The sequence below is a fragment of the Neoarius graeffei genome, chromosome 27 (genome assembly GCF_027579695.1).
Source record: "Neoarius graeffei isolate fNeoGra1 chromosome 27, fNeoGra1.pri, whole genome shotgun sequence".
Classification (NCBI taxonomy): Eukaryota; Metazoa; Chordata; class Actinopteri; order Siluriformes; family Ariidae; genus Neoarius; species Neoarius graeffei.
In genome coordinates this window covers 33,612,029-33,630,303 of record NC_083595.1, presented here as the reverse complement: position 1 = coordinate 33,630,303, position 18,275 = coordinate 33,612,029, and the positions used below count along the sequence as shown (strand labels likewise).

Genomic DNA, 18,275 nt, shown 5'->3' with positions numbered 1-18,275 from the left:
TGCAAAACTCTACACATATACAGAAATGAATGTTTTACTGTACATGTGAGCAACTTGAGCAACTCGATACTTTCTAAAAGCTTGCTCTCTTCACATAGCAGGTTCTCTCATTACTGTAGAACACCTTTTATATTAAAGTCTGAGATCACTCCTCCTAAAGGCAAATAGCAACATTTTCACCTAATCAACCCAATCATGTCATGTGCATGTGACAACAGCACCTTGAGAAAAGCTAAAAAAAAATAAAATAAAAAGAATAAGAAACAAACAGAGTTCCTCGGTGAGTTTTCAAAACAAATGAAGACCTACATAATAATAATAATAATAATAATAATAATTCAGGGGCGGCACGGTGGTGTAGTGGTTAGCGCTGTCGCCTCACAGCAAGAAGGTTCTGGGTTCGAGCCCCGTGGCTGGCGAGGGCCTTTCTGTGCGGAGTTTGCATGTTCTCCCCGTGTCCGCGTGGGTTTCCTCCGGGTGCTCCGGTTTCCCCCACAGTCCAAAGACATGCAGGTTAGGTTAACTGGTGACTCTAAATTGACCGTAGGTGTGAGTGTGAATGGTTGTCTGTGTCTATGTGTCAGCCCTGTGATGACCTGGCGACTTGTCCAGGGTGTACCCCGCCTTTTGCCCGTAGTCAGCTGGGATAGGCTCCAGCTTGCCTGCGACCCTGTAGAACAGGATAAAGCGGCTAGAGATAATGAGATGAGATGAGATAATAATTCGCTGAAGGCGAAGTGAATATCAGTGAATAATTAAGTTATTCCACAAAATCGAATCGTACATGAGCTGATAGCCGATGAGGCGCGTAGCACCGAGTCGGCTATAAGCCATGTACGACGAGACTGAGTGGAATAACTGTTTTATTCTATCCACATTCGCTGGCTTTTGAGAAACAGAGCCTTTTTATTTTTATTTTTTGCAAATTCGATAAGTAAAAAACTTTATACAAAACACCCGGCAAAATAATTTCCGCTTAGAATGTAAACAAACCGGCGAAATGACAGTAGCAATTTCTGAAAAATGTGACGATAATAATAATTCTTGAAAAATAAAAAACGATACGTTCTTACCATGAAATACTTTTATTCCATATTTTGTTGCTCTTTTTTTTTGTATTTTTGGGGGTTTTGTTTTCGAGTAGAGTTTTTATTTCGTCCTCGGTTGGTTCAGCAACACGCTCTGCCATTTTGCTTTTCTCTACTCATGGTATATGAGCTGATATCCTAGTAGTAGGGTAGCCACGGCAATCAGAGTGCACGATTGCTCATATCCAGTGAATGTGGATAGAATAATACCGATTATTCACCTTAGGTGGATAATTGTTTTAGTATAAATACACAGATGATTTTTTTTTAAATCATATAAAAAAAATATTTTATTTCAATCTTCAAAAGCGGAATGCAAATGTAATAACGGCACAGTGCAGGCCTGTCACTTATTTACGCTGACTCACATAAAATACTTTGTTTTGAAACAAATAAAATAAATCACAATTCCACCTTACCTTTGGATAGTTTTAGACCAAACTTTGTAGCATCTTTAGTGCTTTAAGGAACGGTGTTTTCTTTCATACTTAGTAATTCTTCCTCACTTACGGTGATGAAGCGATTGGCTGCCATTTTGCCGAGTTGCTGGATGTGATTATCGAGAAATAATCCGAATTTCTTAACCAATCAGTGCACAATTTTCTATAATCACCTGCGTATTTATACTACTACTACTAATACTACTACTACTAATAATAATAAAGTGAACAGGATTAAGATTCTTTTTGTAATGTCTGTAATTTATTCATTCTTGTATCATAGAATAGCCATGCTTGTTGTAGGTAATCTCTATAAGTACCATAATCTTTACTTTTCATTGTTAAAATCTGAAAAAATATGCAGATTATCAGGATTTCCTTTAATGTAGATACAGTCTTGCAGATTCAGACACTGGTTTGAAGCTAAACAGGGGAGTCATTCCATATCAAATCAGCTAAATTTAGAAAATTTTCCTGGCAAAATTGTTTAATTTTAGTCTTTTTTTTTTTTAACTAGTCAAATATACACACTGATATACACACACATTGGTTTGTCCACACACAGATTTTGGCAAGAAGCTGGATGGTTGAATTAATATGGAATGACCAGGTCTCATGTGGCCAACTAAACAGCAGCATCATTATTGTATGACAGTGAAATCAACCATTCATGCTTTCACTTCCAATGGATGGAACCATTTTCGGGGAAAAAGTCGCTCCAGGCCAAGATACACCACTGAATGCCAATACCATCTGTAGCCTAACCGTTACCTGCCTTGATGTATGTAATCAAACATTTTATGTCAAGCCAGTGTCACTTCTTGAGTTGACAGTGTGAGCTTCTGAAATCAAGTCAACAAATTCAGCCCTGTCTGCGTGTCCTATAAAACAAAATTGAAATATTTCAAAAATATTGCTGTGATAGAGGGCCGAACTTGTTGGCGGATGTGCTTTTTATGGAGGATAAATGAAGAAAATTGGGAATGTCATTGCTGGCACAGAGCCACTGGTAAGTTATATTACTTTTTTTTATCGTTCTGCATGATGAGGCACACTTTCTTCATGGTTAGGCACTTATTACGGGTATTAACTCTCCTGATTGTAGTGTTGGTAGACTGTGGCTTACTGGCTCACAGTGATTTCCCAATATATATATATATATTTTTTTTTTTTCTTTAACTTTTCTATTTTTTAAGATATTTACATGGAAATTGGCAGGCACATAGATGGCTGTGTACTGAATACAAAGTTTGAAAAATTAGTAAAAGCAAATTATGCAAATTAGCATTTAATTAGTATTAATTATGCTAATATGGTAAAAACATTAAATAGGTACACTCAATAAAAAAGTAATAAAAGATTATTTCTAATACCTTCTTTGTGGCGGCACGGTGGTGTAGTGGTTAGCGCTGTCGCCTCACAGCAAGAAGGTCCTGGGTTCGAGCCCCGTGGCCGACGAGGGCCTTTCTGTGCGGAGTTTGCATGTTCTCCCCGTGTCCGCGTGGGTTTCCTCCGGGTGCTCCGGTTTCCCCCACAGTCCAAAGACATGCAGGTTAGGTTAACTGGTGACTCTAAATTGACCGTAGGTGTGAATGTGAGTGTGAATGGTTGTCTGTGTCTATGTGTCAGCCCTGTGATGACCTGGCGACTTGTCCAGGGTGTACCCCGCCTTTCGCCCGTAGTCAGCTGGGATAGGCTCCAGCTTGCCTGCGACCCTGTAGAAGGATAAAGCGGCTAGAGATAATGAGATGAGATGAGACCTTCTTTGTGCTATGTAGGCCTTTGTATTTCTTAAAAATAGGGCCTACTTTTGAGAAATGCAAAGGCCTACATAGCCTACTAGTATATATTAAAGAATAGAAATGAATATTATCATTTCTATTCTTTAATAAATACTAGTGTTTATATTAAAGAATAGAAATTATAATATTCACAGCTTTATTCACAGACGAACCTCGGAAAAAAAAATGTGAGCCACATTCAATAAACATTTCCAGTTAATTGAATTGAAATGCAAAGGTGTGAATGTGAGTGTGAATCGTTGTCTGTGTCTATGTGTCAGCCCTGTGATGACCTGGCGACTTGTCCAGGGTGTACCCCGCCTTTCGCCCATAGTCAGCTGGGATAGGCTCCAGCTTGCCTGCGACCCTGTAGAAGGATAAAGTGGCTAGAGATAATGAAATGAGATTAATTTCTATTCTTTAATATAATCCAAACCTAGTGGTGATTTGGATCCGCTGGCGGAGGAGGAAGCCGGACAGACCTGGCAGGCCCAAACATATGGTGAGGGTCTGCTGGGAACGTCTGGCCGAGCACTCTGTCGGGGAGGTCTTTAACTCCCACCTCCGGGAGAGCTTCTCCCAGCTTCCGAGGGAGGCGGGGGACAGTGAGTCTGAGTGGACCATGTTCTCTGCCTCCATTGTCGATGCGGCTGTTCGGAGCTGTGGACGCAAGGGTGCCTATCGTGGCGGCAATCCCTGAACCCGGTGGTGGACACCGGAAGTAAGGGATGCCGTCAAGCTGAAGAAGGAGTCCTATTGGGCCATGTTGGCCTCCGGGACTCCTGAGGCAGCTGACGGGTATCGGCAGGCCAGGCGTGCCGCAGCTCGGGCAGTTGTGGAGGCAAAAACTCGGAACTGGGAGGAGTTCAGTGAGGCCATGGAGGAGGACCATCGGTCGGCCTCGAAGAAATTCTGGCAAACCGTCCGGCGCCTCAGGAGGGGGACACTGTTTACAGTGTGGGTGGGGAGCTGTTGACCTCGACTGGGGATATTGTCGGGCGGTGGAAGGAATACTTAGAGGAGCTCCTCAATCCCACCATCACGTCTTCCAATGAGGAAGCGGAGGCTGATGACTCAGAGGTGGACTCATCCATTACACAAGCCGAAGTCACTGAGGTGGTTTGCAAGCTCCTCAGTGGCAAGGCACCGGGGGTGGATGAGATCTGCCTTGAGTATCTAAAGTCTCTGGATGTTGTGGGGCTGTCTTGGCTGACACGCCTCTGCAACATCACGTGGCGGCTGGGGACAGTGCCTCTGGAGTGGCAGACCGGGATGGTGGTCCCTCTTTTTAAGAAAGGGAACCGGAGAGTGTGCTCCAATTATAGGGGAATCACACTTCTCAGCCTCCCGGGAAGGTTTACTCCAGGATACTGGAGAGGAGAATTCAGCCAATAGTCGAACCTCGGATCCAGGAGGAACAATGCAGTTTTCGTCCTGGTCGTGGAACACTGGACCAGCTCTATACCCTTCATAGGGTGCTCGAGGGTTCATGGGAGTTTGCTCAACCAGTCCACATGTGCTTTGTGGATCTGGAGAAGGCATTCGACAGTGTCCCTCGTGGTATCCTGTGGGGGGTGCTTCGGGAGTATGGGGTTCAGGGCTCTTTGCTAAGGGCTGTCCAGTCCCTGTACAAACGGAGCAGGAGTCTGGTTCGCATTGCAGGCAGTAAGTCAGACCTGTTCCCAGTGCATGTTGGACTCCGGCAGGGCTGCCCTTTGTCACCGGTTCTGTTCATAATTTTTATGGACAGAATTTCTAGGTGCAGCCAGGGGCCGGAGGGAATCCTGTTTGGGAACCACAGGATTTCATCTCTGCTTTTTGAGGATGATGTTGTCCTGTTGGCTTCTTCAAACCAGGACCTTCAGCATGCACTGGGGCAGCTTACAGTCAAGTGTGAAGCGGCTGGGATGAGAATCAGCACCTCCAAGTCCGAGGCCATGGTTCTCGACTGGAAAAGGGTGGCTTGTCCTCTCCAGGTTGGTGGAGAAGTCCTGCCTCAAGTCTCCACTTGAGTTTAAGTATCTCGGGATCTTGTTCACAAGTAAGGGAAGGATGGAGCATGAGATCGACAGGTGGATCGGTGCAGCCTCCGCAGTGATGCGGTCACTTTACCGGTCCGTCATGGTGAAGAAGGAGCTGAGCCAAAAGGCGAAGCTCTCGATTTACTGGTCGATCTATGTTCCGGCTCTCACCTATGGTCATGAGCTTTGGGTAATGACCAAAAGAACAAGAGAGAGAGCCTGACTGCTTTACCGTGACTCAAAAAGCACCGACAGTTTCCCAACATCGCGCAAGCAGAGAGTGCACTCTGTTGTCCCAATTTCAACCTGCCGTTACTCCCAAAGTACTGAACAGATCTGAACAAGATAAATTTCTTTGGAAAGCAGAGGTTATAAGCTTTTTAATGATTAGAAAATATTCAAGCATTAAGCAATGACAGATGTAAAAACTTTTAGATGAGCATCTGCATGCACAGTTTTCACAGCACGGCCAGCGAGCGTCTGATATGGCTACAGTAGCACAAGCCCTAAGCCTTAACTATCCAAATAATCCTTATTTGAGTGAATATGACCTGAAATGCAGGGCTCACCACTGGGTACATCTATATAAACATGGTCTCCATTAAAATCCCAGTGCTGCAGATTAGAGCTCCCTTGTGTAATCAGACAACACCTTACAGAAATGAATTAAATAAGCAACGTCTCCTGAGATGGAGAGGCAGGCTTTACCTCCTACCAAGAACAGTGAGAGCAGCTGGGGAAGAGAGCCCAGGGACTCCAGTCATACAATTACAGCCTTCAGCCAATCAACTCTATCTACATCCCAATCGGCCCACAGTCTTCCAGAAGTTAATGAGCCATTAACCATATAATGAAGCCAATAGGAGGACAGTTAGAGATGGCATATAATAATAAGTGGGTCAAAACTTTCAGGTGTTCTTTCCATTTGAAACCTCACCTTTTGTTAGCATAAAAAAGGGCATCAGCAGAAACTGCAAAAGCCAGTAATTGGGAGCAAATCGCTCGTTTCGCTGATTCAGCAGACCTTTTCAGAAGAGAAGAGCATCGCTGGTCGTCTATATTAGAGAGGCAGTGGGGGGAATCACAATGCTGCACGCACAAGAACCTTTTTGTAGACAACGAGAGGCTGTGTGAAGTTGTCATAGGGAAGAAATCTAAATATCTGCAGTTTTATCAACATAAATGATCACATGGCCAAGCTAAAGACAGCATCAAATCTCTATTTGTGTTACTCAAAGGTTTGGTCATGTTGATTTTTCCAGTCTATGATGATGTGCTCATTTTCTGTCAGTAGCTCACAAAAAGCAGTGCACCGTCATGGGCGTTCAGGGGTAATAGATGTTCACTCGATGAGACAGCAAGTCATATGAGGAGAAACTGTTATTGCTCATACGACACACGTGCATGAGCGTGTCACTTGGAACAAAGCGTGTAACAGAGCAAGGCTCGGGGGCGGCATGAAATTGCATCCACTTTTACATCAATTAAATTCAAATCAGTCACATCTGGTTGTTCCTAGGTATGGCGACTGCACCTTATCAAAGACAATTACCCTTAATCAGATTACGGACCATTCATTTCCCATCAGACCCTGGGCATGGTTTTCGAAAAGTGATCAATTAGTTCAAACACACGGATGTGGATAGGAATAGCGAATGTATTTATGGGTGTGTGGTGTGTGGCGCAGTGAGTGTGTCTGTAGATTTGAGAGAGGTTCTTTTTATAGGCACTGACTTTCATCAAAAGGACAAGAGGCAGAGAGTGCTGCGGCACGTTGAGACACTCATCAGTAGTCACTGTTTACATTGCTCGCCAGAGTGAAAGCTGTCACATCCCATATATACCACACCGGGATGCCTCATTCTAAACTGAGGATGACAACACAAGTTTGCGGCTAACCTCGGCTGAACTTTGAACAATCGACGTCAAATTCTCAGGCCTGTGGGATTTCATGTTGGTCATCTGATCATAAGCTGTTGTGGAAGATGGCGCCACAGTAAAAATTATATTTGGGGGTGAGAGCATCCATGCTAATCAATTTATGTGGACCAAAGAAACCCTAGACAGCTGTCTAGCACCACAAAGATTACATTTGTCCTTAGTGCAGCCCAAAAAACTTTGCAGGGAGAAAGTCTACTACTAATAATAATATCAATAACCATAACACTATTACTACTACTACAACTACTATTAATCATCATCATCATCATTAAAAAGAGGTGATGCTATTAAATTGAGGGGAAAGACCCTGTCAAAATAATTTACTGGATATGTAACAAACTCTCTGGTTGCTTTCACATATGTAGTGTTTCATCTATAAAGCTTAATGGGCAGCACGGTGGTGTCGTGGTTAGCACGGTGGCCTCACAGCAAGAAGGTTCCAGGTTCGAACCTCACGGCCAACAGGGGCCTTTCTGTGAGGAGTTTGCATGTTCTTCCTGTGTCTGCGTGGGTTTCCTCCAGGTGTTCTGGTTTCCTCCACAGGTCAAAGACATGCAGGTTAGGTAAAATATCCAGCCACTAGGGTTGAACAAGCCAGTGCATACTTAGTGTCGGTCCCAAGCCTGGATAGATTGGGGAGGGTTGCATCAGGAAGGGCATGCAGTGTAAAACCCATGCCAAATCAAATATGTGGATCATGATGATCCACTGTAGCGAAACCCTGCTGTGTTGTCCCTCTTTATGAGCTCCATTGACAGGTGAGAACACAGACATCACATTTCGTGTGCAGACTAAATCAAAAAGTTCAAAACAAAGGACAAAGCTGTAAGAACGCGATGTGTTCCAGATATTTGCACCAACAAGCAACAATAGATAATAAGTGTTGGATGTGATACAAAAAATCCTTTGAACTAGTACATTTTATGATGTCTACCCACGTTTCACAAAGTTTTGCTTACCTTTTTCTGTCTTTGTATATCTGATCAATGACTGAAAGAGTTCTTATAAATACATATTTCACCCTACATGTCTCTCAGCCAACATTACTTAAATTTTTTTTTATTCTTTTACTTTAAACACCAAATCAGAAAAATTTGTATGGTATGGAAAACACAAATAAAAAAGCAAACAAACATCCATCCATTATCTCTAGCCGCTTATCTTGTTCTACAGGGTCGCAGGCAAGCTGGAGCCTATCCCAGCTGACTATGGGCAAGAGGTGGGGTACACCCTGGACAAGTCGCCAGGTCATCACAGGGCTGACACATATGCCCCTTTTCCACCAAAGCAGTTCCAGGGCTGGTTCGGGGCCAGTGCTTAGTTTGGAACCGGGTTTTCTGTTTCCACTGACAAAGAACTGGCTCTGGGGCCAGAAAAACCGGTTCCAGGCTAGCACCAACTCTCTGCTGGGCCAGAGGAAAGAACCGCTTACCTCGGGGGGGGGCGGAGTTGTTAAGACCGACAACAATAACAAGACCGCGAAAGATCGCCATTTTTAAGCGATGAGAAGCAGCAGCTGTACAAACGCAAAGTCATCCATTATTGTTGTTGTTGTTGCTGCTGCTTCTTCCACGTTGTTTTTGCTTCGATATTCGTGCCAAGGTTTATGCAAATGTAGCGACGTAACTGACGTATACAGCGACGTAATGACGTATACAACGACGTAATGACGTATACAATGACGTAACTGACGTATACAGCGACGTAACTGACGTGTCTTCTCTTAGCACCGCGAGCGATGGAAAAGCAAGCTGGTTCTCAGCTGGCTCACAAGTTGAACGAGTTGTGAACCAGCACCAGCACTGGCCCCGAACCAGCCCTGGAACTGATTTGGTGGAAAAGGGGTAATGGAGACAAACAACCATTCACACTCTCATTCACACCTACGGTCAATTTAGAGCCACCAATTAACCTAACCTGCATGCCTTTGGACTGTGGGAGAAACCGGAGCACCCAGAGGAAACCCACGCAGACACGGGGAGAACATGCAAACTCCGCACAGAAAGGTCCTCATCGGCCACTGGGCTCGAACCCAGAACCTTCTTGCTGTGAGGCGACAATGCTAGCCACTACGCCACCGTGCCGCCCATTGCAGACCGTATGAACCCAAAATATTTTATATTTTGTCTGGTCAGCTTCATTTCATTTGTTAATATACATCCATTCCTAAGGTTCAGGCCTGCAACACATTCCAAAGAAAGATGGAACGGGGGCAATTTAGGGCAAGTAATGAGGTAAAACAATTAAATAATGATGTGATTTCAAATATGTGATGTCAGCAGGTCATAAGGCACAAGGGCGCAAGTCTAAGCTGAACACTTGTGATCTCCGATCCCTTAGATGGCACTGCATCAAGAACCATCATTCATCTATAGCTGATATAACCACATGGGCTCAGGATTACTTTGGCAAACCTTTGTCAAGCACGACAATACCGAGTTACATCCACAAATACCAGTTAAAACTTTACTGTGCAGAAATGAAGCCTTATGCTAACTTTGCGTTAACTATGTCCAGAAGTGCTGTCAAATTCTCTGGGCTCTGATGCATCTGGGATGGACAATCACACAGTGGAAATGTGTATTGTGGTCAGATGAATCAGTATTCCAGGTCTTTTTTTGGAAGAAATGGATGCTGTGTGCTCTGGACCACAGATAAAAAGGACCATCCAGACTGTTACCAGCAACAAGTCCAAAATGACTTTTGGAAAGATCTAAGGGTCTGTCATGGTATGGGGTTGTGTCAGTGCCCTTGGCAAAGGTAACTTACACTTCTGTGATGGCAGCATTAATGCAGAAAAGTACATTTTTGATTTTGGAGCAACATGTGCTGCCTTAAAGATGGCACCTTTTCCAAGTATATTTCAATAAGACAATGCAAAACCACATTCTGTACACATTACAAAGGCATGGCTGTGGAAGAAGAGGGTGCCGGTCCCCTCTGTCCTCAACAGAGAATGTGTCGTTATCAGCTGTCCATCGCTAGCGATGATGACTGTTTCATTAGGATGCACAGAAATGCAGATGTGGGCCGCGAGGCCCACACCAGAGCAAAAGAGTGACGGCCCGGCCAAGCCACCATGGAACGTCTGGGCTCGTGAGCGCTCGTATACTATTCTCCTCTCCTAACAAAGCACTTTGAACAGTAAGGTAAGACAAACAATGTTGTGCCCCCATCATGTTGTCTCTCTAGACCTCCAGACCTGATGCCAAGTGGTGCACAAAAGTGCCACAGACCTGACTGGTATGGAAGTTGCCCCGCAGTGACAACTGACTTGCCGAGTGATGCCATCCATTGACCATTTGATGCCATCATTGGCCTTCCGCATGCCATCTGGTGGTGTGCCATTAACCCTGTTGGGCTCATCTGCCACATTGCACCGAAAAGCGTCCTGCTGCCAGCGCCTTATTGGTGATGTACTATTTAACCCTTAGCTGGAACCCAGGCAGGTGCTACCATGCCAGGTCAGAGCGGACCTGGGAGCAATGGTGATTAAGGGGTAACTCCACTTTTCCCAATACTCAAGTCCTTCCGAACCTGAGACTCACCACCGGTTGCAGTTTAAAGTCATACCCAGATTTCATAGAGAATGTGTGGAGAACTTTGAAACAAATATGACAACAACAATCCCGTACTGTTACACACCTTAAGACCTGTTTGCAGGAAGAATGGGACAAAATAACACCTGAAACACTTCATCACTTGGTGTCTTCAGTCTCTCTCTGTTGTGAGAAGGAATGGCAGCATTATAAAGTAGTAAATGCTTTACCATCCCGATTTTTTTTAAATGTGTTACAAGAATTAAAATTGAAATGTGTTTATTTTGAGTAAAAAAAAAAAAAAATAAGGTAAAACATCAAACAATGTGCTGTTCCAGTGTTTTGAGTGCACTACTGATGAAAAAAATTATTTACAAATCATTTTTTCAGTTTTAATTTAAATTTCAACATACCGTCCCAACTTTTTCTGATTTGGGGTTGTGTATATATAGTGTGAAACCTCAAAAAAACAAATACCCAGTAAATGGGTTTAATACATTTGAAAGCATCCTAAGCCCCTGATTTATTAAGATCCCAGATAATGAGTACTAATTTGCGTTTGTAATTTGTTAATGGGTGTGTTACAGATGATTTAGAAAGAATAATTGCGTAAATGACGTTCCTAACAAAGTAAATGTTCTCGATAGCCATGGCAAATTCAGTGCAATCTTCCATGAAGCCTCTTATAAATCAGCTTGGGTGTTTTGGGGGTTTTTTGTGAGTAGTATCAAGGTTGCATGTGTTTTTACTCACAAAATAGTTGAGAAATGCAGGATCTGTGAGTTTAAAATTGAAGTCATATCGGAATATTTTTTTCCAGACACTGGTTAGGAATATTTTTAAACTATCCCTGATTATGATTGATGGATAATGCCACAATGTTACTCTGAAACATTGTAAGAACTGTGTTTGTCTGAAGGGTGACTGTATTACTATCAAGTACATCTGTTTATAAATGGCATAAAAACAGAGGCATGGGCATAAACCAAACACATAAAATGACCTTACCTTCATCAATACTGACTCGCTAAGTTTTTCCCGGTTCACGATCTTTATGGCGACTTTCTGACATGTGACACAGTGAACCCCCAACTTCACCAAGCCTAAGACAAAAGAGAGGAGATGAAAGAAAAGAAAAAAAAAAGGTTAAAAAAAGTTTCATCAAAAGAATGCTCAGTGGCAATAAAGATCCTCTCTCAGCACTTTCATCTGAAATGAAAATGTTCTCCATCATGCGTAAAATAAATACGCCGGCGCACTTTTCAAAATGTCAGAGAACATACATAAACACAAACAAGGCCAGATCAATGAAGGAAATCCCTGAACAGCTTTCTGTCACAGCAACCATAAAAAAGACGCTGCTTCCTCACTCAGTCCGACAGCACAGCAACTATATATCACGCGCCATCTCGAAATGCCATGGCTTTGCATTTTTTTTTATTACCGCCATGCTTTTATTTTTTCTATTTTGAGCCAGTCTCTGCATATCAAACTGTTGATTTCCCTACAGACTTCCCCAGAGGGCTGAGGGGTTATATACACCTGATGTATCTCTGCCTCTCTTTTATGTCCATGTGTCATTAGAGCCTGAAGGGCAGTGTAAAGCCAATGTCGCTTTCATTCCCTGTTGAAGGTGCGAGGAGATGTAAAATCCTGCATCCAGGGACCAAATGAATATTTTATCTCTGTGCAATTCCCTTTAACAGACGTTTCTCAAGGTAGAAAGATACATATGGACTAAAATAGTATGGTGTAATGGTCACAGTGCACTATAAAAAGTAGTTCTGAATTACATAAGTCTGTTAATTTTGACAAGAATTTTAAATTCAGTTTTAGTCACATTTTAGTCTTTTTAGTTTTGTTTTAGTCAAGATTTAGTCACTGGTTTTAGTCATAATTTTTTTCAGACAGTTTCATGATACTGTAATGGATTTCGCTGAAGGATATTTCTCCTGGCTGTAAAAAAATTTCCTTGAGAAGTAAGGATAGATAAGAAGTAAGACACTGTAGGTTGTTGTTCAGTGTAGGTTTGATTTTTCTTTTAATTTACTAATTTGTTAAACATTAATATCAATGTTTGGCCCTGATACTTATTTATATTGTGTTGTAGATAAGAGGTACCCCCTTATGTTACTAATAGCGCCGACAATCCGAGTTCGGAGTGGCCTCCAAACATGGCCACCATGGACGACAAATCCCCAAGCACAACACCGTCCTTCCTCTCCTGAATACTGAGGACACACCTGTTCCACATTTCCCGGTAATCAGCTCCCCCTATTTAAAGACAGCAAACACCTACGCACTTTGCAAAGTATTGCTCAGTGTTTCCACTCCTGACCATATCAAGCTGTTGTTCCTAGTTATTGACTCTCCATGACTTTGACCCAATTTTCTGTTTAACTCTGACTTTGAACTTTCGCCTGATCTCTGACATACTGCCTGCACGTTGACCGACCCTTGCTCTACTCTGACTTCGTCATTTGTCTCACGATTTGGATTTAGCTGCCAGTTTGCGATGCACCTGCTCGCCCCTGCGCTTGCATCTGTAAGCACCTACACCCTGACAGGTTTGTAGTCCGTGGCGGCCATGTTTGAAGACCGCTCCGAACTCAGATTGTCGGCGCCATTACTGACACCCTACATCAGTGGTTTTGCTTGAATAAAATATCCCCTTGTCTGATATTGTAATGGTACATTCTATTTACTGTTCATGCATTAGGTATTGCATTAACGGAAATAAGATGGTCAGGTTAGGAGTAACAATTTTCTGACTGAAATTTTAATGAACCAACTGTAACATGTAACTGTCATTACTGGATTCACAAAGTCATCCATCCATCCATCCATCCATTATCCGTAACCGCTTATCCTGTGCAGGGTTGCGGGCAAGCTGGAGCATATGACACATAGAGACAAACAACTATTCACGCTCACATTCACACCTACAGTCAATTTAGAGCCATCAGTTAGCTGCATGTAACCTGCATGTCTTTGGACTGTGGGGGGAAACCAGAGCACCCAGAGGAAACCCACGCAGACACGGGGAGAACATGCAAACTCCACACAGAAAGGCCCCTGTCGGCCACTGGGCTCGAACCCAGAACCTTCTTGCTGTAAGGTGACAGTGCTAACCACTTCAGTGCCGCCCAAAGTTATTTATTTATTTATTTTGCTTGAAGTTTTTTGTTCTTTGAGAACTTTTTCACGTCATGCTTGTTACAAGTAACGTGCTCCGTAAGCAGCCAAGGGAAACAGAAGAAGACCTGCTGCACATACTTCTTTCACATAAGAATGAATACTTAACTAAGTTGTCTGCCCGATCAGAGCCAGCTGTTTCATCTCATCTTTATTCGTCAGGACAAAATAAGCAGAGGTTTTGCTGTAATTTTGGCTGTCAAATGTCTTTAAATTTACATTATCGTCATAATTTAGTCATATAATAAAAGGTCATCAATGAAAACTTATCGTCAAAATGTTCGTTGACAAAATTCACACTAATAAATAATATTTGGGGAAATTGCATTAAAAACGCACGTCATGTCAACAGCAGTTTACTTTAGCTAGCTAGTTTAACCAATAATGCTGTTCGGTGCATACTTTTGCATGTTTTTTAATATCTTTTCCATATGAAACATGGAATCTGCTTCCTGTGAGGCGACAGTGCTAACCACTGCACCACTATACCACCCTGTATAAAAGTCAACAAATATATAATTCAGTTTTTTGTTTTTTTGTTTTTTTCAAACAATGGAAATTTATATCTAAACTTTGCTGTCATGTTATATGTTGCCAAAAGCCTTGGGATTATTTTGGTATTATTGGTATTATTACTTGAGATAATACAACCCATGAAAAAACCCTCAGTAGTTCATTCACAATTTTAGTTTTCGTGAACTCTCCAGTTGCCATCGACTGATAGCCTTGTTGATCGTATCCTGTGTCTGCTCCAATCTCCTCTCCTTTCTGTTTAGTGCGAAAGGCTTTCTCATCAAATACTGCCCATCCTCTGAGACAGTATATTTGATATACTATATCTGTTTGCATTTCTCTCTATGAACACAGTAGACGGTTCTGTATACTTCGAAGCATCTAGAATAGTGCATTAGATTGTGATATACCACCAGACATACCACACAGGCTGATGTCAAAACCAGGTGTTAATCACTCAGAGCCGAAGTTGCACACCTCGATATTCAGACCGCAGACGTAACTACACATTTAACACACTACTCAAACAGTCATGTGAGAGTTTCACACACAAGCCAAAAAAGCAGACCTTGCACTTCACACACTGCCAGAGGACTCAATACTTGAGGGTCTTGAGGAAGTATTTTTATACAAATTATATGATGAATAATAGTTAATTTAAAGTGAATTGTACCGGTAACTGTAATGGATGAGTACTTTATCAGTTTATCTTTATCTCCTCCAAGTTTGTTGGAGGAGGTTATGTTTTAACCTTCGTTTCACCTTCGCTTATCTGTTCCCAACATAACTCAAAAAGTAGTGAATGGATTTTGATTAAATTTTGAGGAAAGGTGAGCCATGGGCCAAGGAAGAATTGATTAGATTTTCATGTAAATCTGGATATGTATGTAAACGTAGTAAATATCTGGATATTCTAATATGTAGCTTGGTGGAGGTATGCACTCTACCAAGTGCCTTTCTAGTTTAAACTGTGGGCATGGGTGGTTTTTTTTTTTTTTTTCCTCAATACACAGGCAAACACATTAACCTAAACACTGTCACTATTTTATCAACTTGACAGATTACTGTATTAAAAAGCATGATAAAAAATGTTATACTACGCACAGGCTTGTAGTACTCGAGTCCGACTTGTGCCCTAATTTTAAGGACTCGTGACTCGACTCAGACTTCAGCACTGATGACTTGGACTTGGACTCGGACTCGTGCATTAACTGCATTCAGACTGGAGACAAGGACTCGGATTTTTTCTTTATTTTTTGTAACATGCCATCATAATTTGGCATAAGATATTTATATGTACATTAATTTCGTACTAATTTCGCGCAAGTGTGTCACATCTGCGCACCTTGGCGCGTGCATCAGATAGACTCTTGGGAGCTCTCCGGACAGCGCGCTTGCCAAGTGGACTCTCGCGCGCGCTGTAAACGACTCGCACCTGCACAGGATTGAGGCATAAACAGCGCACCTATATAAAAACTGTGAAACACACTTACTTTGCGAAGTATTGAGTTGCATTGCTGACACATTACCAAGCCTCATTTCCTTGTTTGTTTTCCTGATCCCTGATTTCCTGTTTCTTGTCTTTGATTCTGCCGAGTCTACGATAGCCTGTTTGCACCTTGCTCGATCTATTGCCTGTTTCACTGTTTTACAATTTTGCCTGCCGTTCTGGATTGTTTACCTGTCTTCACTTGTATTAATAAACACACCTTCTTCTGCACTTACATCCGTCTCCCAACCATCTCTGACAGAATACTTCACACTCCCTGATAAAGAGAATGCACACTCACTTGTTCATACGTCATGTTCAGGAACAAATTAATATTAATGGTGCTGAAATAGCCACCATCAAATGGTGTGGTTGGAATCTTGGACTTGACTTGAATTTTTTTTTTAATGACTTGGACTTGACTCGGACTTGAACACTGGGGACTCGAGACTGGACTCGGACTCGAGGTTTAGTGACTTGACTACAACACTAACTACGGACACAAATGATGATGATTTCTTGACCTGGATTTAGTCTCTCATGACCTTAATTATGCTAACTGTATTTAGCATAGTTTTTTTTATAGTATACATTTTTTATAGTATAGTTTTTTATAGTATCAAAGTCAAAGTCCTTCCCAAACCATTCATGGCACGTTTAGTGGCGCCGATCTCCATTTTGTAGCCCTCGGCCCCTCACCTATATTACATAGCTAGGGTTACAGCGGGGGACTAGTCCTCTGGTAACCGTGAGAGTTTGACTCCCCACTTGCATCTGTATTGCAGCGTGCCTTGCCAGATGGCAGTAGGTACCATTTTATGATGGTCTTTGGTATGACCTGACCGTGAGTAGAACTCACGATCTCCCGATCGAGAAGTGGACATGCTAACCACTTGGCTACTCGCCAGTTTTTTATAATATCCATAACTAGTTTTTTTAATAGCCTACATTTAAGATTTATCATTTATATTTAAGATTATAGATAGAAATATATATTTCAAGGTGTCCCCAATTAATAAGCTACTTGTGGCCAGCTATAAGTTTGGCACTTTATTAAAATTGTTGATTGACTGACTGACTGATTGGTTGTAGCACATACTGTAAATATTTTCTGTAGCTTACTCGGTAGACACAGCTTTCCATAGCTATTAACAGTAGACAGGTTTTTTTTTTTCACTCCTCTTTAAGGTTCAGGCTACTGTACTTCAAGTCCATTGTGCAAAAGATATAATTTGTTAGATCAAGTGTTATTTTATAAGCTGGTGAATAATAATAATAATAATAATAATAATAATAGTAGTAGTAGTAGTAGTAGTAAGGGTGGAAGCTCATCTCATCTCATTATCTCTAGCCGCTTTATCCTGTTCTACAGGGTCGCAGGCAAGCTGGAGCCTAGCCCAGCTGACTACGGGCGAAAGGCGGGGTACACCCTGGACAAGTCGCCAGGTCATCACAGGGCTAGGGTGGAAGCTATATTATTAAATTAAACCAAATTAACAGTTACTAATGTGAAAATTATAACTAGGACAATTCATGTAATATAAATTAGCAGTATACTAAGTTCCTATTAGATGTTTATTTGAACGTTTGGCACCTTCTCATTTACATATCATATTGGTCTTTCTTTGTATTTGCTTTCTTTCCTTTTATTTTTAAAATTATATTTTCTTGGAGAGTGTGAAGCTTAAAAGTATATGCATGAGAACAAGTATCACCTATATGAACCCTTACAGCCAGTTAGAGGAAATAAAAGGATGAAGAAAATGAAAATAGCTCTAAAAACCCAGCTCCATATGCTTCCCTTCTGTAGCGATGCACTGAAAGCCTCCAAGAATTCATTATTCAAACAGGAGACATGTACAAGTAAACATGAACATGAAGTGCCCATTCTGACACAATAAAGAAGCACAGTGAAGGCTGTGCGGAAAACACACCACCTCTGTTTGGATGCTAATCTGGATTTCAGTCAAACATTTCAATATGAATAAATGCATAAGTATCAGGCAAACTAATGGCTCAACACATGTTAGTCAGAGAGAGTTGGAGTGCAAGGGCATCCACACTGCCTAAGAACTTATAAACATAACCGCATATGTTAGCATACGCATGCCAAATTACAGCTTATCATTCAAGCATATAAAACACACACACTATTGCTGCATATGAATATCATATGGCGGAATTTATTTAGCTGGCATGGTTTGGAAGCCTCTTGTCCCTTTATCACTAAAAAATAAATATAGAGTTATTCCGAATGATCAACTTAAT

The 18,275-nt window shown here is 42.0% G+C and overlaps 1 protein-coding gene across 1 annotated transcript in view; it reads right to left on the bottom strand.

Moving 5' to 3' along the window:
- Positions 1-18,275, bottom strand: part of brsk2b (BR serine/threonine kinase 2b) — a 421,778-nt gene that overhangs the window by 206,403 nt on the left and 197,100 nt on the right. Inside the window, exon 2 of the mRNA XM_060911874.1 lies at positions 11,819-11,913. Within this exon, the coding sequence (XP_060767857.1) occupies positions 11,819-11,913 (95 nt within the window). The remainder of the gene's footprint in view (positions 1-11,818; positions 11,914-18,275) is intronic.